General features: G+C 39.3%; 1 protein-coding gene and 1 non-coding gene across 2 annotated transcripts; both read left to right on the forward strand.

Annotated features, from left to right (window-relative positions):
- The first annotated feature begins 4,407 nt into the window (after positions 1–4,407).
- dnaja2a (DnaJ heat shock protein family (Hsp40) member A2a) lies at positions 4,408–19,652 on the forward strand. The gene is made up of 9 exons (XM_074660679.1): positions 4,408–4,615; positions 6,702–6,761; positions 9,356–9,585; positions 9,768–9,848; positions 9,978–10,111; positions 10,217–10,413; positions 15,927–16,071; positions 16,741–16,868; positions 18,508–19,652. The coding sequence occupies exons 1-9, from the start codon at positions 4,538–4,540 to the stop codon at positions 18,694–18,696; spliced, it is 1,242 nt and encodes a 413-aa protein (XP_074516780.1). The 5' UTR covers positions 4,408–4,537; the 3' UTR covers positions 18,697–19,652.
- A 1,757-nt stretch (positions 19,653–21,409) lies between these two features.
- trnat-agu (transfer RNA threonine (anticodon AGU)) lies at positions 21,410–21,483 on the forward strand. The gene has a single exon. It is a non-coding gene; the product is annotated as a tRNA-Thr (tRNA).
- Positions 21,484–24,539: the final 3,056 nt, after the last annotated feature.

Below are 24,539 nucleotides of genomic sequence, written 5' to 3' on the forward strand. Positions count from 1 at the left end.
CTCCCTGTGCCAGCTTTTCTGTTCACTCTAACCAAGAAAGATGAAAATAGCTCCACCCATAGGCTGGAGATGTCGCAACAAGGTAAGACACACAATTGTGACTGACACACAAGATAGAAAAGAAACAGCCCATGCAAGCCGAGATAGATATTTACATGCAAAGATAATTAAAGCATTAATTAATTTGCTGAAGTTGTAGTTTAGGGTTGAATATACACAATTTAAGGCTGACTGATTCCAATTGTTGCATTATCAGTTCTGCTTCAAAGATTATGTGGTGCAGATCCTCTTGACTGCCAGCCATTAAATAAGTTTAATGGAGATTTTATTTTTTGTCTGTCACTCACTCGCACGCACATATTCCACTCATCCTTTCCTTTGCTGTCAGGATGCGTTTGTAATGTCTAATGCTCAAGGCACCGTTTTAAAATATGTGACCTTCAGATACTCTGCATCAGGCTCTGGTGATGTGGATCTCTGTGACGCAGATGCATGAAGTCTCTCTAGATGTATGATAATAAACAATATATTATGCTGGGTTGATAGTCAGATGTTACTGGTTAAAGTAGTAACAGAAATTAAATTAAAATAACCGTAACCTGAGCATTACGAAAGTGAGTTGTTGAATATACAAGGCTATACATCACTCAAAAACTACTTACACCTGTTAGAACTATGACATTATTTATGTGTACAATTCATATGATTAGCTGCAAATTACATAAGATACCATATGGTTTACTTGGAATTAAATGAGTATCCCTGCTGAATATTTTTTATAGCAATAGTCCCACATGGGGTGCTCTAACATCATGGAGAAACACATGAACATCACTCAGATGCTCTGCAGAAAGACCTTTCTACATGTTTCTATCTGCTGATGAAAAACCGACATGAGGAGCTAAACAACAGTCTGGACATTAATTATTATGTTTTATTACTACACAATATGAAAATTGATATGTACAACAGCATTTTAATGAGTCAGATAGATAATAATATACTGACTGTAAATACTTGACAATATCTGTCAGAACTCCTTTTAGGAGATAAAACCTTCTTTTAGATGTATTTAAAGAACCTTAAACAATTTATAATTCAAATTATATAATTCAAAACTTAGCCAGGATATCAGCTCAAAATATTACAAATTTGTGACAAATAAAATACAATTTTCGTTTTGTCCAAAATAAAAACAGAAGATATCTTTTATTTATAAAATGAAAAGTATCCTTGATTGAAGTTAGGACTAGTTAGAAGTGGAGATATCTTAAATTTGACTTATTATAAGTCACTCATTGCTAGTTTGAATTAATTAACTGAATTCAAAATTGATATATATTAACTTCATAAAACTTAATAGTGAAAGTATTGAACATATCCCTCTATTGCATGAATTATTACTTAAACATGATAAATGTTTTTATTACTTCAAATTGCTTAAATAATATAAATATTTGACAAACAGATTTAAAGGGGAAAGTAAAATCTCTTTTTTCCTATTTGATTTCATTTAATAATTTTCATTCAATATCATTCATTTAATTTAGCTATCATCAACATGTTTTTCAATGAATTTAGGCCTACATTCTCCATTCTGACCCAATTTCACCCCTTGTGGAAGTCAAAGAAGCAGTTCCTGTCTCAGGTAAAGCCAAGGAATACCGGCTCCTCACAATACCTTTGCATCCTGGCATCTCCCCTTTTCCTGAGCTTGCAATTAAGGGCCAGTGGTCTGTGTTGTCTCTTCTGAGGTGACATTTATAATCCAGATAAACGGTACAGTTACAACATGCCTGAAATTACAAAATATGAATAAAAATAATGTTTAATACCTTTTAAATGTAATCAACAGTTGTAAACATAGACTCGGAGTAGCCTAGTCCTATGTAAGTCAGTTACAGTCCAATATGTTGAATGCACACAGATCACTTCCATATTCACATATAGTTGCCATATAGAGCAACAAAGACATTTTATCATTTTACAAAAAACTTACTACATCTAAACTGGTTTTAATGATGAAAATTAAAAGATAGGATTTCAATATTTTTCTTAAAGGAATTTTGCCTAAATATTGAATAATTAGTCAACTGTGGGAGCCTTCAGGTCTTGACCTTTCTCAGCGTCATGTGTCCATGGAAAAAGGAAGTGCAAACAGAATTTCCTGTTCATGTGATGTGATTATTTTTATTATTATTACTAATTATTTGTCATATCACAGTAGAAGATCCCCCTTTCACAACTCAACACTAAAACATGGATTTTGTATTACTGCCTTTTAGTAAAAATCGAGATAAAGTCATTTTTGCCATATGGAAACACCATGCAATAGAGGGATATCCATAATGTCATAATTTTGATGTGTCTGCTTGTAATGAGAGTTATATTGAATTAGAGTGTTTTGGCAAGTTAGAAATAAATTACAATATCTACAGTGTTAATCTGATGAAGCTGGCGTATGAATAAACATCTATTTTACCATATTCTGTTAGATGCATGTTTATCAGTGTTACATAAAATGTATGATTGTAAATTAATGGATTTAAAATTTAATTAACATGCAGCTATGAAAAACAAACGTCTCGCTGCATTTCATAATAAAGCAAAAAAAGAGTGGGATGCAATAATACAGAACAAAAACATAACATAAATTCCCCAACACATAGAAGCAGGTGCACTGCACAGAGCACACCTTTGACAGACTAAACTTAAAGAGGACCTATTATGCTTTAATGTTTTTTCCCTTTCCTTTAGTGTGTTATATAGTTTGTTGTGCATGTAAAAGGTCTGCAAAGTTACAAAGCCCAAAGTCCACGCCAAATGGGGGTTTCTGTCCCCCACAGAAACACTGCTCCTGAACTTCCTGAAACACCTTTTCTTCTGTAACGTGGTGATGTCACCGAGTAACATATTTGCATAGCAGCTGGTTTGGCACGCCCTCAAACAAAGCTAAATTAGTTAGAGCGGAGCTGGAGCGGAGTCTGAAGAATTTGGTTTGGTTGACCAATCACAGCAGAGGGCCAGCTAACCAATCAGAGCAGATTGGGCTTTTTGGGAGGGGGGGCGGCTCAAACAGAGCGTTTCAGACAGAGTTTGAAAGGAGGTGCTGCAGCAGAAAAGTAAAATGTTTTTTGAACATTAAAGCATGTAAACATGTTCTAGTAAAAACCTAAAATACAAATATGCAACTAAAAATAAGCATATGTCCTCTTTAAAGGTCCCATATTAAAAAAATATTGATTTTCATGTTTTTTTATTATAAAGCAGGCGTAAGTCCTATATAAATACTGCGAAAGTATCGAAACACTCAATCCACAGGGAAATACACACAGCCTGTATTCAGAAACTCTGCATTTGAAACAAGCCGTCAGGATTTCTGCCCATTTGTGATGTCACGAATATACAATATTTAGACCCTTGACACAATTTTAAACGTAAACATTCTAAATGTGTCCCAGTTTATTTCCTGGTTGCAGTGTATGTGAATGTCATCAGCTGACAGGAAGTACACATGGACCCAAGCCGTTGCCTAGCAACGCAATTCTGTTGCAATTCCGTTGCAATTCCGTCAAAATGTGCTAAAACAGAGCGTTTAAGACAGAGGGTAAATGCAGGCATATTCAGGCCGACAGTATGGTTCAAAGTCTTTTTATTGGTATTCTGTACAAAATCCAATAAATCACAGAAATAATTGTATAAACAAATTATACCCCCCCATCCCTATAACAATATTACTGCACCATTAAATAAGCAGAATTAATTTCATGAACAATTACATTTATACATATAAGTGAATTAAATCCGATAGAAACATAAACGAAACATATACAAAAAAAAGGAAAAGACCAAAAACACAAAAAGATAAGTCAATTAAAAATAATAATAATAAAAAAAGGAAAAAGGAAAAGACCAAAAACACACAAAGATAAGTAAATTAAAAATAATAATAATTAAAACAAATTAGAAAAGGAAAAAAAGGAAAAGATCAAAAACACAAAAAGATAAGTAAATTAAAAATAATAATAATTAAAAAAAAGTCAGGCTGACAGTATGAGGAAAATAAAGTTTTTTTTTAAAAATATTCCAGCATGTAAACATGTTCCAGTAGAAACACAAAATACAAGTATGAACCTGAAAATGAGCATAATATGGGATCTTTAAGTTAATTTCACTCATGTTATTGACAGGTAATAATTAGTAACTGGCATATAAAACTACGATACAAGCAAAACAATGTCTTAAATAACAATACAAATATAAAAATACATGTCACTCGTTTTTTTCTGTTGAATGTCTAATGTTTATTTTTCAATTTATATGTTTGATTTTAAACATTCAGCTGTAGTCTGCGTGGTGGTACAGGAACCAGCAGTCATTCATCACACCGGCAGCCTGGAGGCAGCAGCGGACACAGAGAGAGAGAGAAGAACTTTCCGGAAACTGAGACACGAGGCTCGCAAAACATTTTCCACCGGCTCTTGTTCTCTTTGTCCATCCAGCTCTCTGCTGAAGCAACATCTCTAACAGCAACACCATGGCGACTGTTGTAGACACCAAACTATACGACATCCTCGGAGTGTCTCCTTCCGCCACTGAAAACGAGCTGAAGAAGGTAAAATACACGAGAAGAAAAGGCTTAACGACATTTACTAATAACCTCAGCTACAATCAGGAAATGCGTTGCTATGCTAAGTAGCTGCGCATAGCAACGCAGCTAGTTAGCCAGCTAGCATGCTAACAAGCTAACCGGCCTGGATGCTCATGTGACGATGCGGCTGATTAACAGCTATGTTATCTGTGAGATCAGGTGATTATCACATTCAGCTACAGTCAATTATTGATTTATTGTTTTAAATATGACAGTTAACGTGAGTAATATTAACTTAAAAGCGAGGTTGAGTTAGCTAACTTAGCTAGTGACGTTACGAATCAAGTGATTGACCTCACGTTAGCATCACGTTAGCATCAGCTTTAGCATCGCGTTAGCATCAGCTTTAGCATCGCGTTAGCTTTAGCTAGCTCAGGTTAGCATCAGCTTTAGCATCGCGTTAGCTTTAGCTAGCTCAGGTTAGCATCAGCTTTAGCATCACGTTAGCTTGAGCTAGCTCAGGTTAGCTTTAGCTCAGGTGTTTGTCATGTTGTTAGCTAGCTAGCTAGCTAGCAACATGACAACCACCTGAGCTAAACATGCTTTAACATGGCCATGGAGCATTATACATATATACTGTATATTTGTATTCTGGGCAGATGGTAGTTTATTTATTGACTACACTGAGGGCGTTTTATATTTTAATTATTTATTTATTGTGTTGAATGTGCTACTTATTTTGTACTGTAATTATCTTGTGCCTTTTCTACCTTTTTTTTCTTTTCTTAAAGCTGACTTGGTGTAAACTGCTCAGATTTACTTATAGGAGCAAATGGCAACTCTTGAAATCTTGAATCTAAAGCTAACGTGGGCTCGCTTTAGCTCAGGTGTTTGTCATGTTGTTAGCTACCTAGCTAGCTCACGTTAAGCCTGTCGAAGGTTCTGGATTGAAAGAGGTAACCTTAGGTTCCTCACAAAAGGCTGGAGACTACTAACTAACACCTATAGCTAGCTGACAGACATGTATCTGTGTAGTGAGTGTGACTAAATAGTCTTGAGAAGCCTTCTTTGGATGACTGAACGTGTGTTTGACCGTCCAGTAAAAGGTTACTGCATGTCAATATAAGAAAGGTTAATCTTTTACTGCCACTTCTCAATGGGGCCTGGGTGTTTTTGTTCAGCCAGTTTACAACACACAGCTACCGCTACATATCAAGATATATTGATATGGTTAGCTCAATGAAACCTCCGCTAGCATCAGCAGCTAACCCTAGCTAGCTAGATGACACAGTTATAACATTAAAGGCATCACGTTGGTGTCAAGTGTTCAGTAACGTTAGGCTATGTATTAGTGAACTTAATCAACGTTGGACGAGAAGAGCATTATCCATCTGTGTGCTGGTGTTAGCAATATATGCTAATTAGCGTACGCACGTTTTACACAAACGTTAGTAATTAAATTGTCAGACATTTTGAGCTGCCATTTTTTTGACAGTAGTGAGTAATTCTCGTGATTTTAAGGAAGCTGATAACCAGTTACTCAATACTAAACCACTGAGCATAGACTTTACGTCACTTAAATGCAGTTTCCATGCAGTGTTTTGCTGGCTGGAACATCTCTGTCGTCAGGGAGGCACATGTTATTGCGTAAAAGAGTAGATACGGCTCCTTCATATGAGTTTGAGTCATGTCAGTGTGTGTGATTCCAGTGAACAACGCACGTCTGCAATGATGATAGATAGATAGATAGATATAGTAACTTTAATGATCCCGAGGGAAATTCAAGTTTCCAGCATCACAGTTCCATAGTGCAAAACATGTTAGTAAAAAGTCAGTGCAAAGTACAAAAACATATACCAGATATAAAAATACAAGGAGATGAAGTAAACTGTTAAAACTGAATATAGTGCAGGGTAACAGCTGTGATACACGACTATTAAAAAAGTGAATATAGTGCAGAAGATACTGTTAAAAATGAGTATAGTGCAGGGTAACTCCAGTAGCTTAGTCTATGAAAGTACACTGTGTGCATTATTATCTGTCCTGCAGACCCTCTTCCTTTGTTATGATGATATTAGCTAACAAGGCTCCCTTTTTTGTGTACTCCTAGGCATACCGGAAACTGGCAAAAGAATACCACCCTGACAAGAACCCAAATGCTGGTGACAAGGTAAGACACATGTGACAGTCCAGCTCTGGTTTAAATTCAGCCTGAAGATGAACCTTTATTAATCCCCGGAGGGAAATTCAGGTGTCAAAGCAGCAACATCAGCAAACAGATGACAGGTAGTCATCACAGGCGTGTTTAACAGTGGATGGGTAATGCCGTTTCTATGCAAATTTAAAATGGGGAGCAAACAAGAATATGTATGAGTAGAAGGATATGTTGAACAGAGCGGTGTGTACGACCATTGTTGCCCCAACAAACAGGGTTTAAAGGAGATGCTCTTTGGAGGGGGGTTATTGGAACCAAAGCTTTGTCCCTCCCTAATTTCTTGAAGCTATTTTTAATGTGTTATGGATAGTGGATAGTTCTGACAGTAACTATCGACAGCGATACCTGGGCTTTTGGTATCGGCCGATACCGAGTACCGATCCGATACCAGTTTTTAATTAATAAGCTGTATGCCTCTCTGCGTGGAAGAGACTGGGATCATTCTTTTTTGTGTAAGGCAACATCAGGCTTGACTTAAACATTGCTTTCTTATCTTTGTAAAACAAAGTGTAACGAATGAATACATGGATATAACTTTACTGAATTGATATTTATTATTAAAATAATACACCAGAAACTTGGTAAAAAAAATCTTCAAAATTATCAGAAATTACAATTCAAGAGTAAGTGTTTCAGGCAGCAGCAAATTGCTTAAAACTTAAACAGGAATTAAAATTACAGTATATAATGTATATAGTATACAAACATAGAATTTAATTGAATAGATCGGCCCCATTGTCACCGATATCCTATCCAGCTATTTGAGGCAACATTGGCCCGATATCCGATCCGGTATCGATGCATCCCTAACACAAACTGTTAGGGATGCCAACAGAAACCATTTTAGTTTTACTTTTCTTTTCCATGTAGGCTAAAGCATTATTATGTTCTGTCACTGTTTAATTTGTTTTTGAACATGCAGTTCAATTCCCTCAGCCCCCTAACTTCCCCAGACCTCCCACAGCTCTACATGATATTGTCATTAGCTTATAATGTAGCTTTTTTTTTTTTTTTTTGAAAATCAGTGGAAACATTAATAATTAAGGACCCTTCTTCCATCATTCCCCATATGGCAGAGTGCCATTTTCTCAGCAGGGGATCACATTGTTAGCAGTAGGACATGCCAATTTCAGATAATGAAGCCTGGAAGCATTATTTGTAAAAGGGGAAAACACTTGCTTTTAAGCAAATGAAGTGTGTGATACCCATCTCATCCTTTCCAGTGTCGATGAGAAGATGGCTACATAATGTGTGTTAAATTTGTGTTTAGATAATGTCAGAGAAGTGATTCAACTCTGCAGTAATTTTTTTGATTGAAGTCTCTGGCTGTTAATGGAATACTGTATATAATATTGTAATACTTTTGGTAAATTTATTCTTGGTGGTTTCTGGGATGTTGAGTGACAGGGTATGCGATTACGTGTGGATGACGACCCGTATGTAAGGGTATTGCATTGCAACCTGACGCATGCTTTACCCTGGAATGATGTCACTTTTGTTCCGACCAAAGCTGAGGTGAAACAGGACTTCAGATTAACTTTTGTACATTGATTGCACTGGTGCGCCCAACTTTCATTTAGGTGCACAAGCACATAATTTAGGTGCACCCAGAATGTTTCCGCGCACCTTTTGGCGCTGTAATAATAGCTTAATTTTAAGCATTTTGTCAGTTCCCATAGGCCTACACATTGGTAATTTCTCAACACATTATGTTAATGGTTATAACCAGGAATAAAGGTGCAGATAAATGTTTTTGAGTCAGATGAGGTCATCTCGGCCAAAGATGCTGGGTCAGAAGGGCACTTACCCCCCCTCCTTACACACACACACACAGGCACACACACAGGCTTTACGCCCATGTCCCACTTTGCAAATGAGAGTAGATTAAGAAAATAATGTGGGAAATGCCACAAAAAGCGCAAGCTTCAATGCGGGAAATACTTCTGCGTGAAAATGGCCACAGCCTGTTTTTAAGTGCAATCCACATGTTTGCATATTGTATTGGTAGCTTGTAAGAGCAGCATAATGTGTGTGTGGTCGAGTGACAGAGAGAGATGTCTCTGAGCAGACCAGCTGTTTAGGGATCGATCGAAGCAGAGAAGAAATTATCGGTAAAGTTGTCTAGTGTGCCTTGTGAAATGAATCCAGTGCCTCTGCCTTAGGCATCTTACCAGGGACAGGGGAGACAGGTGGTGGAGCGGTTACCTCCACCAATGATGTCGGGTCTGGGCTGTGTCGTTCAGGGCCGGGAACAGGTGTAACGGGCACTGCAGCATTTTTCTTGACGAAAAAACAATCAATACTTCTCTTCATTTTGAATTACTGGTATGTTTTATGGTTGTGATGTCGCTCGAGGAGGAGTACAAGGCGCAGTTTCACACATACACACACAGACAGACCTGCTAAATGTCAGACGCACCGGTGCGACCAATGAAAATGTTTAGTTGCTCTTGACAAATTTTTGTTCGCATATGCAACAGCTCCACTGCTCTGAAGGTTAAAATTACACCTTGTTAAATTTTGTTGTTGTCTGTTCTCTCAAAATATAGTTCAAAGAAATCAGTTTTGCCTACGAGGTGCTGACCAACCCTGAAAAGAAGGAACTTTATGACCGCTATGGAGAACAAGGCTTGCGGGAAGGAGGTGGAGGTGGCCCGGGGATGGACGATATCTTCTCCCACATCTTTGGCGGTGGACTTTTTGGATTCATGGGTGGCCAGGGGAGTCGCTCCAGGAATGGAGGTCGGAGGAGAGGAGAGGACATGGTCCATCCACTCAAGTAAGACCAAGCTTGTCCACTCGCATATAGGCTACTTGAGTTAAATATTTGTACTTTATTATGTGTAAAAATTCATATGTATTGAATTTAGTTAAAAAGTTCTTGGTGTTCCGTACAAGCCAATGTTGTACTCCATGCCTTGTGTCACTTAACAGTATCTAAACATCACACTTTTTCTACAGGGTGTCACTGGAGGACGTTTATAACGGAAAAACAACTAAACTACAACTTAGCAAGAATGTACTGTGTAGCACTTGTAATGGGTAAGTTGTATACAACCAATATGGTGCTTTAGTTCATGTTGATGTCTGCTTGATTATTTAGTCTATTGCAGTGTTGACGTTTTGCAAGTTTCTAACAACAAATCCATCTGTGTGTGTGTATGTGTGCAGGCAGGGAGGCAAGACGGGCGCTGTACAAAAATGTACAACATGTAGGGGGCGTGGCATGCGCATCATGATCAGACAGCTGGCCCCAGGAATGGTCCAACAGATGCAGTCTGTGTGCACTGATTGTAATGGAGAAGGTAAGGGGCCACGGTGATCTAAACCGTGATCAAGCATTTTGTCTGTGTATTATTGTGGCCCGGCCTGCACATGTCCCTCACCTCTTCTCCTTCAACCCACTCCAGGTGAAGTTATCAGTGAGAAAGACCGCTGTAAAAAATGCGAGGGCAAGAAAGTGATTAAGGAGGTGAAGATTCTGGAGGTACACGTGGACAAGGGCATGAAGCACGGCCAGAAAATTACCTTTGGAGGGGAGGCTGACCAGGCACCTGGCGTCGAGCCTGGGGATATAGTCCTTGTCCTGCAGGAAAAAGACAATGAGGTAGGAGTGCCAGTCCCCCAATACTGTAGCCATACTCATCTTAACCTGCCCTCTATTTCCCATATGCACTCTGTGTCATAGGGGGAATATTTTTATTATTATTTAGGACATTGTTTTGCTTGTATCATAGTTTTATGCCAGTTACTTATTATTTCCTGCCAATAAAAAGGTGACCTTAGCTGTCAGCCGACTTCCCTCACCTGGTCACAACTTCCTACCGATTCTTTTGAGGTTATAGTGTTTGTGGGCTTTGGTTACAATGTGCCTGTGAAGTTCTCTATATGCATAAAATGTGCCATGTGTGCAACATGTGTCAGGAAACATCCATTTGCGCTACATCAGACCCGAGCATGTGGGTGCACAGGTGACAACTTTGTACATCTGCTGTACAAGAAGCGCTACACGAGTGGAGTTTGTCTGGAAAAGGTTAATCATGTTTCTTGATGGGCTAATAAAACAGAGTTAAAGTTTCTGTAGGATTGGAATTTGCCAAGTTAGTGTTGTGTAAAACTGATTAGCTTGAAAAGCAGCAAAATATGTGCAAATCCAAACCTCATGTAAAGCCTTTATTACCCTCCGTGAATGTAGTTCAACAATTCTCACAGCTGCTTCACAGTAAAAGCCAAACTCAACTGAGTTTACTGAGATCACAAACACCATAGTTTCTGCGTGTCCTCTGACATCTGTTGTCAGCTATTCTTGTTCTTTAGCTTTGATTTGTCCCTTGGACACATTGTGCTTTAAATTTGTGTTTCTGATCATTTTATTCCTCATTCCTGCTTAAGCAGTTTAAGAAATGTGTGCGTGATCTGTCTTAGATTTAAATGGGCAAGAAAAACCTTATTTTGTGTAATCTCCTTCCTTCGCACTACTACTTGGGTGCAATGTAGCGGTTATGGAAGTATTTGGCATTTTGTGTGACAGATTGTGAAAATGTATCAGAAAGAACTGTCAAAATACTTGTCTGCCAAGAAGGTTGTGTCTCTTAATGGAATAAGAAATTATTTAAATGAGGGATGGTAGGTTTGTTTTGGAAAAAAAAACATGGTTACACATTGGGAAGCAGTTAGAGGAGAACCTTTCAGAACAGTTTTCACAGCCTGCGCCTAGGACAATACAGCAGATAGGTGGTGTCCATTATGTTTTCCTGCTTTCAGCCTTACCTTTTAGCTGTATCCCATTCCTCTGTGGATTAATTCATGGTTTCTCTGCAGTGTTTATTGGAATGCTAACGTAGTGCATTGGCTAGAGGCTAGTGCACTATCGTATTGGGGATTAGCATTGTGATTTTTTTTTTTTTTGCTTTTTTAAAAGTCAGTGCTTTGAGCCCGAAAAGTCACACATGGTCTTACATGTGTTGAAATAGCCAGAATGCATACTGGTTTTCCACTAGGTGCTGAGTGTGCATAACCAGTTTCGGTATAAATCAGATTTTCCTGGCGCAGGTCCAAAAAAACGAGTGATCTACCATATCTGCGACAGTGTTACAGTTTGTCACTGCAGTGGCATCCAGCTGGTGGTTCTTCAAACCTCTCCACTGCCTGAGTGCTAATAACCAGCTTGTCTTGACAGTCCCGTGCTGTCAGAGCTGAACATTGTACAAACTGAGGACATGGAATTACTTGAGTGGATACCTGCCATGGTGAATATTGGCCAACCGTTAACAACCAAATCCCCTAATTTTAGATGCAACATAATTTCAAAGAATGTTTAGTTATGTTCTTGCTGTTGTTGGACCAGACATCCTCTTATATATTGATACATTATTTCGAGTAATATTTTAAGTTTGCACTACACAACACAACAGATTAGTGAAATGAGCAACCGCTGAGGGCAGGTCCACCAACACATCTTGACTTGAGTTATCTAACACCTAAAATTTGGGTGGTGTTGCTTTTGTCTGGGGCTGCTTCGCTAACCAGCACACCCAGTATACTTCAGAAGCATGCCGTTCATGAGCCGTTGGGCTGTCCTTGATTCGTGAGTAAGATAACAGTCTGAGACACACCTCTTGGTTAGCAGGACAACATTAATACCAGGGCTCTATCTTCACTTTATTAACCACCGTCCCAAAATACAATTTAAACCATCCCAAAGTAAATGCTGGTCGTCCCAATTACAAAATTACTTTTTCAATAATATTATTTCCATAATTATAAGTCAATCTGTTTTTTTGTTTTTTTATCATAATATCCATATTATTGACTTTGTTAACCCTCTCCAATGGGAGGGACAGACAGAGAGCGTGGTTGGATTTTGTCCCTGTTTTTGTATTTTTCTCTTCCGTGGTACTTTTTGCCGGTTATACCGCCGGTGACACCAGAAAGCGTAAAATCCCACACCGTTTGGGACGCCTGTGTGACGGCCTGACAGCTGCGGTTCATCTTCTCGCTGTGTGTGTGTGTGTGTGTGTGACAGAGTGCTTGCACACTCTTGAATTTTGTACTCTCTTGCAATTTTTGTTGTTGTCATCCCTGATCATTTTTTTCCTGTCCCTGAGATGAGGGGATGCCCTTAACTTATAGCCCTGAATACTATAGTCTACCTCAGGGGTCACCAACCTTTTTGAAACCAAGAGCTACTTCTTGGGTACTGATTAATGCGAAGGGCTACCAGTTTGATACACACTTAAATAAATTGCCAGAAATAGCCAATTTGCTCAATTTACCTTTAACTCTATGTTATTATTAATAATTAATGATATTTATCTTTGTGAAAACACTGATCATGTTAATGATTTCTCACAACAAATATATAGAAACAGATAAATATCAATATGCAACACTTTATTTTTATATTTTCTCTAAGTGCACATGTTTTTCAAATTTTTCAAACATTTGAAAATGATCACTTCTACGACAGTCTTGTGAAATCACAATATCCCATTTTAACTAGCTAGCCACTAACATTTTTTAACAAATCATGAATTACTTTGCACCATGTTTGTACAAATAATAACTCATGTAAAATACAAAAATCAACTCTCAAATTTTTAAATAAATCATGTCACACTTTGAACTGGACACCAAATCTGTTATCTGTTTCTTTGTCAGTTAGTGGGAAGCCTGGCATTGCATGCTGTTAACCAGTGTGTTGTACTCTGGTGTGTAACTTGACACTGCAACTCTGAGTGAGTCTTGCAGATGTGCATCAGTGAGGCGTGTTCTGTGTTTGTTCTTGATGAAGTTCATGTCAGAAAAGGCTGATTCACAAAGATAAGTTGAACCAAACAGGCTTGCAACCTTCATAGCTGCTGCGCATACACCACTGTACTTTTCTGTGTCAAGAAGGCACCAAAAGTTTGGTGCAGCCTGATGGGCTTTGAGGTGGAGGTCATTTTGCAGTGTTACAATTTCAATCTCCACCTGTTCAGCATCCAGGCTGAATGTTGCACTTAACTGCTCAGCAATACATGATATGTCCACGTTCATGAAAGGATTAGAAATGAACGACACACATGGCTCAAGCTGATCCAGGTCACAAAACCTGTTCTCAAACTCTTGCCCAACTCTGTTTATGACCTGAGAGTACTTTTCTGCAACTTTGTCAAAAGCCTCAGATGCAGAAGCATTGTCTTTCAGCACCATCTGCACAGAGGGAAAGTGCAGCACTTTTTTTCTTTGTAAATGCACAGAGAAAAGGTTCATCTTAGCTTTAAATGCATTTAAAGCACTTATCATATCGGCGACAGTTTTACCTTTGCCTTGCAGCTCACAGTTCAAACTGTTCAGTTTCCCAGTAATGTCCGTTAAAAATGCAAGGTCAAGTATCCACTCAGTGTCCTCCAGCAGCACGGTGTCCTCACCTCTGGACTGCATGAACTCTTTGATTTCACCCAAAAGTGACAAAAAACGTTGCAAAATTCGTCCCCTGCTGAGCCATCGGATTTCTGTGTGTAGTAGCAGGTCATCATATTCAGCTGACAGCTCCTCCAAAAGTACCTTGAATGTTCTGTGCTGTTTAGCTCTGGAGCGGATGCTGTTTATGATCTTCACGACGGGAGTCATTACGTGCTCAAAGCAGATCACTTTTGCACATAAGGCCTGCTGGTGTATGATGCAGTGGTACTGCAGAAAGTTTGGGAACTCTGGGTCAGCTTTACAGTGAGCAACGAATCCTGTGTGTCGGCCGATCATAGCAGGAGCCCCATCCGTAGTCACTGATACCAGCTTTTCCAGCGGCACCTTTTTTTCCACCAAAAACTCCTTCACTGCGTTATAAATGTCAACTCCCCTCGTAGTTGTCTTCAGGGGCAGTAGTGTCAGAAGTTCTTCTTTTGTGGAGAAATCATCAAACACCATCCGGATAAAGACCATCAGCTGAGCCGTACTGCTGCTGTCCACCGACTCGTCACACTGGATGCTGAACCACCGGCACCTCGCCAGATCACGGTCCAGCTGGTCGGCCAAGTTCCCAGACATCATCGACACTCTTCTTACCATTGTAGTTGCCCCGAGTTGAACATTGGAGAGACTGGAGAGTACATCGGTTCCATACTTCTCGTCTTCAAGCACAGTTTTAGCAATTATCATCATTGCTTCTTTGACAACCTCCCCGTCTGTAAATGCCTTCTTTTTCTTCATCAAGAATTGCGTAGCTCTAAACGAGGCTTCGGTTGCTTTTTGGGAGTCTCATACTACTTTTATAGGATTGAGGTGTGGACATTAGGTAGACTCTACCTAATGTCCACACCTCAATCCTATAAAAGTAGTATGAGACGCATTGAACAGAGGGATCCAGGAAAAGCCCCACAAGTGCCTCACATTTCTGGAAATTTCTGCCAAATCCCTATGATGACATTTGAGTTGAAAATGTTAGCTGATAAGCGGTTGACACTCGGTCATCACAGTTAGTTGCCCCTCCCTGTAAAATCTGGTTTTCTCAGGTTTTCTTGTACGAGCCAGGTTGCCTTTGACAATGCTAAGTGATTTTGGCTTAACTGGAACAGCAGGCTGAGCTGCAGCGATGCCTCGGCTCTTTCTCCCAGGAGATATCCGTCATGTCAAAATATGTTCGTGGATGGTGCAAGCAAAATAGGTTACTACTACAGCTGGCTAGAGCAACACAGATAACATTGACAAGTACTTTGGATGTTACCAACATGCCACTCCTATGAGTAATGCATGGAAATAGTTGTTGTGTGTTAGCGGGCAGGTTAATTTGCTTCTCTGTACATTCAGTATCTGAAGATAAGTTAAACAAATGTTTTGGCTTTCAAAACTAAGTCAGACATCAAAGCTCTGTGGAGGAAACTGCACAAATGTAATCAGTTTTCCAGATGAGGCTTAATACTATAGGTTATTTCACTGTCGCAGTTGTTTGTGCTTGCAGTGCTGCTTTTCACCAGCAGATGCTGTGGGTTTGTTGACTGTTGATTATGAGAATACTGTGGTCAGAGTCATTTAATTCCTTTGTCCTAAAACTAACAAACTATGCATGCATACTTTTGAGACATTGACAAATGACCTGTGATGTTGGTATGAAAAAGTTCATCTCTTTCTCTCTATTTTCAGACATTCAGGCGAGATGGCAATGACCTGTTCATGAACCACAAGCTCGGGCTGGTGGAGGCGCTGTGCGGCTTCCAGTTTATGCTGAAACACTTAGACGGAAGACAGATCGTTGTGAAGTACCCTGCTGGCAAAGTCATTGAACCAGGTTAATATTCTGCTTACTTCAGCTGTTTCTCTTCTCTATTTTTAACATTATTTCACCGATCAGATGTACACATTGTATGTTAATAAGGTAAAAGCTCCGATGACCTAGTTGCTGCACAAAGGAATGTGTTACATTAGCATGTCCTCACACCTGAGCACACGCCACACTAACTTTGTTGTCTCACTACAAAGAAGTCATGGGTGAATAGATTCCACTTGCATGTGTGTGATAAGTGTTAATATTGAATAGGCAGTTTTCAGAAGTAAAACAGTAACACACTGGGTTCCTGAACACAGCAAGGAGGCACATTTTAGAAGGCATGAAGCAGCTCTGGTGATGTTGGACTTGGGTGCCCGAGTCAAGGACGCAGCAACAGTTCTTGATAAATGAGGGGAGAGTGGGGTCAGCAACATCCTCTTGTGAGTTCTGCAAAGACGACCAAAAGTCACCTCTCGAACACGTTCTTCCTCCCTCTTCTTCTCTGAAGCGCGGGTCCAAGGACAGAGGGTGTCATAATAAATAAAATTGGCTTGACTTCTTACACCCATAGGCTTCTCTTGTCCGTTTACATGCATTGGAAGTTGTGGAATCCGCTATAATATAATATGCTGCATGAATAAGTTGATCTGTTGTGAATTTTTTTTTTTTAACGTGCTGCATCTTTTCCAGGTTCAGTCAGGGTGGTGCGAGGAGAGGGCATGCCACAATACCGAAACCCCTTTGAGAAGGGAGACCTGTATGTCAAGTTTGATGTCCAGTTCCCAGACAACAACTGGATCAGCCCTGAGAAACTTGCGGTATGACATGTTATTATTACCTGTCTATCATCTTCTGGCATTCTTTGGTTTATTACAGTGAATATACAAACATTCAGAACAGCTATGGGCCTGAACTAATGCTTCATACTCTACCGGTGTTGATAATATAATATGTGTTGTCATGACCTATGGACTCAGATTATAAATGTAGAGCTAAATTCCAGAAAGATTTAGCAATGAAATCATAAAGACACATTTAGGGTCAAGATTTCCGGCTCCTCTGTTGGGTTTCTTTGTAGATTTGTATATGTGGGAATGTACAGTGAGTTAGTTATTATCACAAAAGCTATTAGCACTAGTGTCTCAGGTAGAGTGTAAGGTGAGCCTTATTACACAACTGAAATAGCTCCTCACTTTCTACAGTCATGTCATTTCAGATGTATTATTGAAAGGGTGGAGATCATAAATGCTCTTTAGCTTCAAGCCTTTTTAGGGGACATCACAGCTGTCAGTGGCACGTAGACACAATGTAAACACACTTGTTCTTTTAAATGTAGTTTCGAGGTGAAGGAACAGATGGTGTATTGGTGGCAGTGGTATTGAAGAAAAGGGATCACACCATTCTGCTTATGCTTTAAGTTTAAGATTTTTGAAACAGTTACAGCTAACTGGTGCTACTGCTGCACAACAATTTCCCTCGGCATAAATACAGTTCTATTTTATCTCATCTTAGTGATGAAGCTGTCGGACCAGTATTATGTTTACTAATGCACTTTCTTCCTGGTGGATGCTAGCTTGTTCAAACATCTTGGCTGAAAAACAAGTAATGTAGGCAAAGAGAAATTACGGATAGAAAGTAAATGTTTAGTGTAATTCCCGTATCATAGCTCTTTTTTCCTATTTACCTACTAATGACATGACAGAAAAGATGTGCCTTCATGAGATCAAGGGATATAAAATGGGAATGAGATCTGAAACAATTGTCGATTAAAGAAAATGAATAGGCGACTACTTGATTAAACATTTAAATAGTTTTTAAGGAAAAAATTCAGTGGGGTCAGCTTCTCAAATGTGAATATCTTCTGTCTTTCTTAATCATCTGTGATAGTAAACAGAATAGAGTTTGGTTTCAGACTGTAGGTAAACAAACAAGACGTCACTATCGGCTCTGAGAACTCGTGATGGGCTTTTCAGCATGTAATTTACAAAGATGTTCTACACAATGTTGTAGAAATGTGTTTTTTTAATTTCAGATGGACTTCGATTTATTTAAAAATATAAGACAAATAACAAATGTATTGGTACTGTTTATAAATTTGTTATTGTGCAACAAAGTAGATCAACTAAAGTGAGTAAACTCGCGGGTTTTCAATGAGCATGCTTCGGCCTCCACAAGTAAGAATTTGCAGCTAAATTTATACCAGCAATTCCATTCAGGGATTCAGAGTTATTCTGGTCATAAATGGGTTACTGATTGAGCACTAGCTTTCACACAGTAGCACTTCTTATTCTTATCTGTCTGAAGATCTCTGAATAGAGTTAATTTTTGTTCCTCAGCAACGGCCAAATTCCTTCGGTATCACCGCACTTTCGGCCCCACAACCGTTTGCGTGGTTAGAAAACATGATGACGCTCTCCGTTTACAGCTGCATAATGATGAATGTTTGTCCATGTGTAGGAGCTGGAGGACATGCTGCCCTCACGGTCAGAGCCGCCCATCATCACCGCGGACACGGAGGAGGTGGACCTGCAGGACTACGATGTCAGCCAGAGCTCGACATCGGGCAGCCGCAGGGAGGCCTACAACGACAGCTCCGACGAAGAGGGAGGCCATCCCGGGCCGGGGGTACAGTGTGCCCACCAGTAGTCTCACATACACACACACACACACACACATGTATATGACCCACGTTTTGCTTGGGGTGAAAATGTCCGAGTTGCAGAGTAAACAAGGAGGTAGGTGAGACTGAAAAAAGGCTTGGTAGTTCCTCAGACACAGATCAAATAGAATCATGGCACCTGGAATTTAATGTTATTGACTTGCGTGCTGGGATTGTTTTGATCTTTGTCTTAAGAACTCACACCGGGGCAGCCAAAGACTCATTACACTGCACCTGAAACAGATTTAGACACTTTAAACTTCAGGTAGAAGTCATATAATGTATTTAAGATGTATCAAAACAAATGGTTGCCCCTGTGAATGCCATGTAGGACTGTGATCTGGTGTTCAAGGTGAAGCGATCACCCCTCTACTCCTCTGTCACTCCCCCCCGTTAAAGTCCACCCCCCTCCGCTAATGGGAGCTCCAGATCAGTCGAAGAAAAAGGAATGTTTCTTGTTTGCTGAGTGTGTGACTTGCATTTTGTTTTCATAGTATTTACAAGAATTAATTTAAGAACTAACCAATGTGCATACACAGACAAAGCAGCTGAGCAATGTGACGTGCAGATCCTTCATGGATTCATCCACTCAGCACCATTTGTAGGATTTGTTTCTGATTTTTACAGCTTTGTTTTCTTTGTAGGTTTTTACTTGTTTTGTTTTTTCCTTTTCTTTATATTTTAATTAAAACAGAAAAAAAACATTGGTTATTGTGTATATCATTGAACTGGTTGTTGGTAAGCTTCATCAGCTGCTGTATTCAAAGCTGTGTGATTTTTAAAAAATGACAGTGAAAAGACAAAAACGTATAGCCTGTATCCGTGCTGAGACCATGTGCATGTAAAAAAGCTTTGGTTCCCCGCACTTATCAAACATCAAATAAAGCAGCACACTTCTTAAGAAAATGTCTATGAAGTTGTTGAATAAATTGTTGAAATATCACATGCTGTTTGTGGTGCTTTGGTTTATTTCTTCATTCTTATTAACAATCACAAAAGATAAATAGTTTTATCTAGCCGAGCAGATTGGCTTTGACTCTTTGAGACTTTTGCTGCCGTCACCAATACACAATAGGGATGCTCAGAGCCTCGGAGCATTATTACACTGGAAAATAATCAACTTCCTTTCCAGAAACAATGCGTCAGAGACCAGAGCTAATCCACAGATCCTGTCAGCATTGATTGCCAACTGTTTCTTAATAATAGCTGTTGACAGCAAATACCACCTGACAAGAATGCGTTGATGCTCATTTTATATCCATCCAAAGTTTCCATCATCAGTCAGTCACCCCATTAAAGTGAATGAGATCACACTTCGTCCTCAATGCAGTCTGAGTAAATGGAAAGACTTGCAGACAAACAATACCCAGTAATGGGTTTTGTTGAAGACAGGTGTTGGGAGAGGCAGATAATCGCTGTGTCCTCATGGCACTCCCAAGTTTCCTTCATCTATATTGTAAGTTGTTGTATTTTCATTAGGACTTTTAAGGCTGTTTTTTTCCCACATTATATTTGCAGAGGTTAAAAGAGCAACAATATTTTTTTCTCTTGCCTACTGTGGTTTGTACTTTTCCAAACTACCTGTTTGTTTCAATTTCCAAGGTAATTTTGGTAATTGACCCTTTTATATTTTCTCCCAATTTTCAGGCAAGTTAGAATGCAATATTAGATGACTACAAGACAGGAGACAGGATAAATAACTTGTACACTTGCTAATGTCTAAAGCGGGTTATTCTATGTTTATAATTTAGATTTTTTATGTTAGTTGTTGTAGTCGGGTATATTTATAGTGTATACAATTTTTCTTTATATTTTATATTCCATAGATATATTTCTTTAGTGTTGACATGTACATTTTATGTACTGTTCCTGCGCATTGCTTGGATAACATGCTGCTACAACACAATAATTTCCCAATTTGGGATCAATAAATACATTTATCTATCTAGATATTATATATCTAATATATATATATATATATATATATATATTAGATATTTAATGAATTATGTCAAATTTCATACACGGAAAAAGTAAAATATTGACTTGTTTTTTAACTGAACAAATCATCTTTTGAATAAAAAATTATATATGTGCATATTCTATTTGCAGGTATATTAATTATTAATTAATTTTAAATAACTTTAAAAAACACTTCTTCTCCTTAAATAAGTACTGTCACAGCCTTTATTTAGGTGTTTCTCCTAGCTCAGTTAACCTAATCAAGTTAGGAGCTAATTATAGAGTTAGTTAGGAGGTTTCCTTCACCATGTGTTCATTTATCTTAATCATTATTTTATTGTAATGGGTTTAGTGTGAACTGTAAAGTGAAGACATGGCCACAAGGAGGCAGTGCTGGCTCCAATATTTTTTTTCTACACTCAAGTTAGCTGTAATCAAATCACTGATATCTGTATAATATAACATTATATGATGACGTAGAAGTGAGGAGTCCATAATAACTTTAACCTGCATGCACTTACAGACAGGAGAAATGAGCTAACATAGCTGCATGGCATCCCTGACTCTACCAGTATCCAGGCTGTGTTTAAACTTAATTTCCCCCATATATTACAACCATATATGTCAATGTCAGTGTGAGCCTGCAGAGGTTGTGTCGACATGTGCCTGAGAAACGTACAGTTTCTTAGTGTTTACTGTCTGTCTTCATAAAGCCGTATTTCCCCCGATGTGAACACTGGCGCCGTGGCTTAGTTGGTTAAAGCGCCTGTCTAGTAAACAGGAGATCCTGGGTTCGAATCCCAGCGGTGCCTTTTACTCTCCACACTGTCACAATGGTTCCTGTCTTCTCGTTGTTAAACACTGATAGAATAACATGCACTTTATTTTCCAGAAACATGCTCCGTGGCTTCTGTGAAAATGCCGGCATAAATGTAGTGTATTCACTTAGTTAAAGGGGTTTGTAGTACATCTATTTGACCACATGGTGGTGACAGTGAAACGGCCTTTTATCAGTCAGACTACAATGGAAGGATTGGGCGAGGAGAATCATGAAGCATCTTGGATATTACTCTTCATTTCAACAAGTAAACGCCGTTTATTGAGTAATCTATACTTCAGGATGATGTCTACAGTTTATATCCAGCTGTTTGTCGCATTCAACCCGGGTAAAATGAGGGAAGAAGACACATAAACAAAGAATAACGAGGACCACTTTGTCCTGTTTAGATGCGGCAAGCTGAACACAGAGTGGGTCACCATGGGAACGGAAGTTAAGCTGTTATGCCTTCAAAATAAGACCTGCAAAACCTGATGTCTTTAGTCTGTTGAAAACATCTTATATGCACGATTATTCTTTTATAACCCAAAGCTGTAAAGACCAAATCCTACATAACTGATATTCAACTTTTACTGATATTTGTTTACTATTTTATACAGTGATTAGTTGAGAACAGTGTTAGCCTTTTGTCCATGTCTGTCGTTTTTATATATATATATATATATATATATACAATTATAAATAATTGCAACATATATATATAATTAGAAATAAATACAATTATATATATATAAAATTATAAATAAATACAATTAAATACATAATTATAAATAAATACAATTATATATATCAAATCAAATCAAATCAATTTATTTTTGTATAGCGTCAAATCACAACAGAAGTTATCTCAAGACGCTTTATATGTAGAGCAGGTCTATGACCGTACACCATAGTTTTGAGACCCAACAGGATCCACCAAGCGCACTGTGGCCAGGAAAAACTCCCCGATTACTGGGAAGAAACCTGGAGCAGAACCGGGCGCAGGGCGGGCGGCCATCTGCCGAGACCGGCTGGGGGGATAGATAGATAGAGTGAGAGAGAGAGAGAGAGAGATAGAGAGAGAGAGATATAGAAGCAGCCACAATAGCAGTCTAGCAGCTGTAATAACTAATACAAGTAGGGCTGATAACACAAAACCAATAGTGGTGGATGGAAAGAGTGATAATACAACTATCGGAAAGCCAGCACTGTCCAGCATCTCTCCTCAGTACGTCCATGTGTATTGGTGTGGGACGTCCCTGCGATCGATGCCCGTGCATTGGTTCCTGCAGCATCAGCATGCTTGCTGGGAGCTCTTGATGTCTTTGGCAGTGATTGAGAAGTGTTATTCTCCAGGCTGCCACATTGTCATTAGGTGTTGGAAATCCCTCGTTAGCATTGGTAGTCCCTCGTACAGACGTAGTTAATTAGGGATGGTAGCAGTTGGTGTCAAGCAGGCACCGACGCGGCAGCAGATGCAGCCACAATACCGGAGACCACCAAGATCCAGGTGAAACCCTGCTCCAAGTGTACCCATGCTCCAGGTATAACCTCGCTCCCTGGTGTGATCCCGCTCCAGGTATGACCTCACTCCAGGTGTGACCCCGCTCCACGGTTAGCTGCGAGACAAGGAGGCACAAGGACTCCCGGGAAGGAATGAAGTTAGTAACAACATGGACATGGGACATGAGTATATACAGAAGGAGAGGGGAGCTCAGTGTGTCATAGGAAGTTCCTTATGACAGTGTGTCATAGGAAGTCCCCCGGCAGTCTATGCCTATAGCAGCTTAAGTATAAGCGTTATCAAAGAGGAAGGTCTTTAGCCTACTCTTAAATGTAGAGACGGTGTCTGCCTCCCGGACTGAAACTGGGAGCTGGTTCCAGAGAAGAGGAGCTTGATAGCTGAAGGCTCTGGCTCCCATTCTACGTTTGGAGACTCTAGGAACCTCAAGTAACCCTGCATTCTGTGAGCGCAGTGCTCTAGTGGGGTAGTAGGGTACTATGAGCTCTTTAAGATATGATGGGGCCTGACCGTTTAGCGCTTTGTAGGTGAGGAGGACGATTTTAAAATCTATTCTAGATTTTACAGGCAGCCAGTGTAGAGAAGCTAATACAGGCGTAATATGATCTCTTTTTCTAGTTCTAGTCAGTACACGTGCTGCAGCATTCTGGATCAACTGGAGAGTCTTAAGAGACTTATTGGAGCAGCCTGATAATAAGGAATTGCAGTAATCGAGTCTAGAGGTAACAAATGCATGGACTAATTTTTCTGCATCATTTTGACACAGGATGTGCCTGATCTTCGCAATGTTACGTAGATGAAAGAAGGCAGTCCGTGAGGTTTGTTTAATGTGAGAGTTAAAGGACATATCCTGGTCGAAGACAACTCCCAGATTCCTTACGGTGGTGCTGGAGGCCAGGGCAATGCCATCTAAAGTAACTATATCATTAGATAATTTGTTTCGGAGGTGCTCAGGGCCTAGTACAATAACTTCAGTTTTGTCTGAGTTTAACATCAGGAAATTGCAGGTCATCCAGGTTTTTATGTCCTTAAGGCATGCTTGAAGTTTAGTTAACTGGTTTGTTTCGTCTGGCTTGATTGATAGATATAATTGAGTATCATCTGCATAACAATGAAAGTTTATGGAGTGTTTTCTAATAACATTGCCTAAGGGAAGCATATGTAAGGTAAATAGAATTGGTCCAAGTACAGAACCCTGTGGAACTCCGTGACTAACTTTGGCGTACATGGAGGACTCATCGTTGACATGTACAAACTGAGATCGATCTGATAAATAGGACTTAAACCAACTTAGTGCAGTTCCTTTAATGCCAATTAAATGTTCCAGTCTTTGTAATAGGATGTCATGGTCAATGGTGTCGAAAGCAGCACTGAGATCTAGCAAGACAAGTACAGAGACAAGTCCTTTGTCCGATGCCATTAGAAGGTCATTTGTAATTTTCACTAGTGCTGTCTCTGTGCTATGGTGCACTCTAAATCCTGACTGATAATCTTCGAATAAATGATTGTTCTGTAGAAAGTCACACAGC

Source organism: Sebastes fasciatus, chromosome 2 (assembly GCF_043250625.1).
Source record: "Sebastes fasciatus isolate fSebFas1 chromosome 2, fSebFas1.pri, whole genome shotgun sequence".
In the NCBI taxonomy this organism is placed as follows: Eukaryota; Metazoa; Chordata; class Actinopteri; order Perciformes; family Sebastidae; genus Sebastes; species Sebastes fasciatus.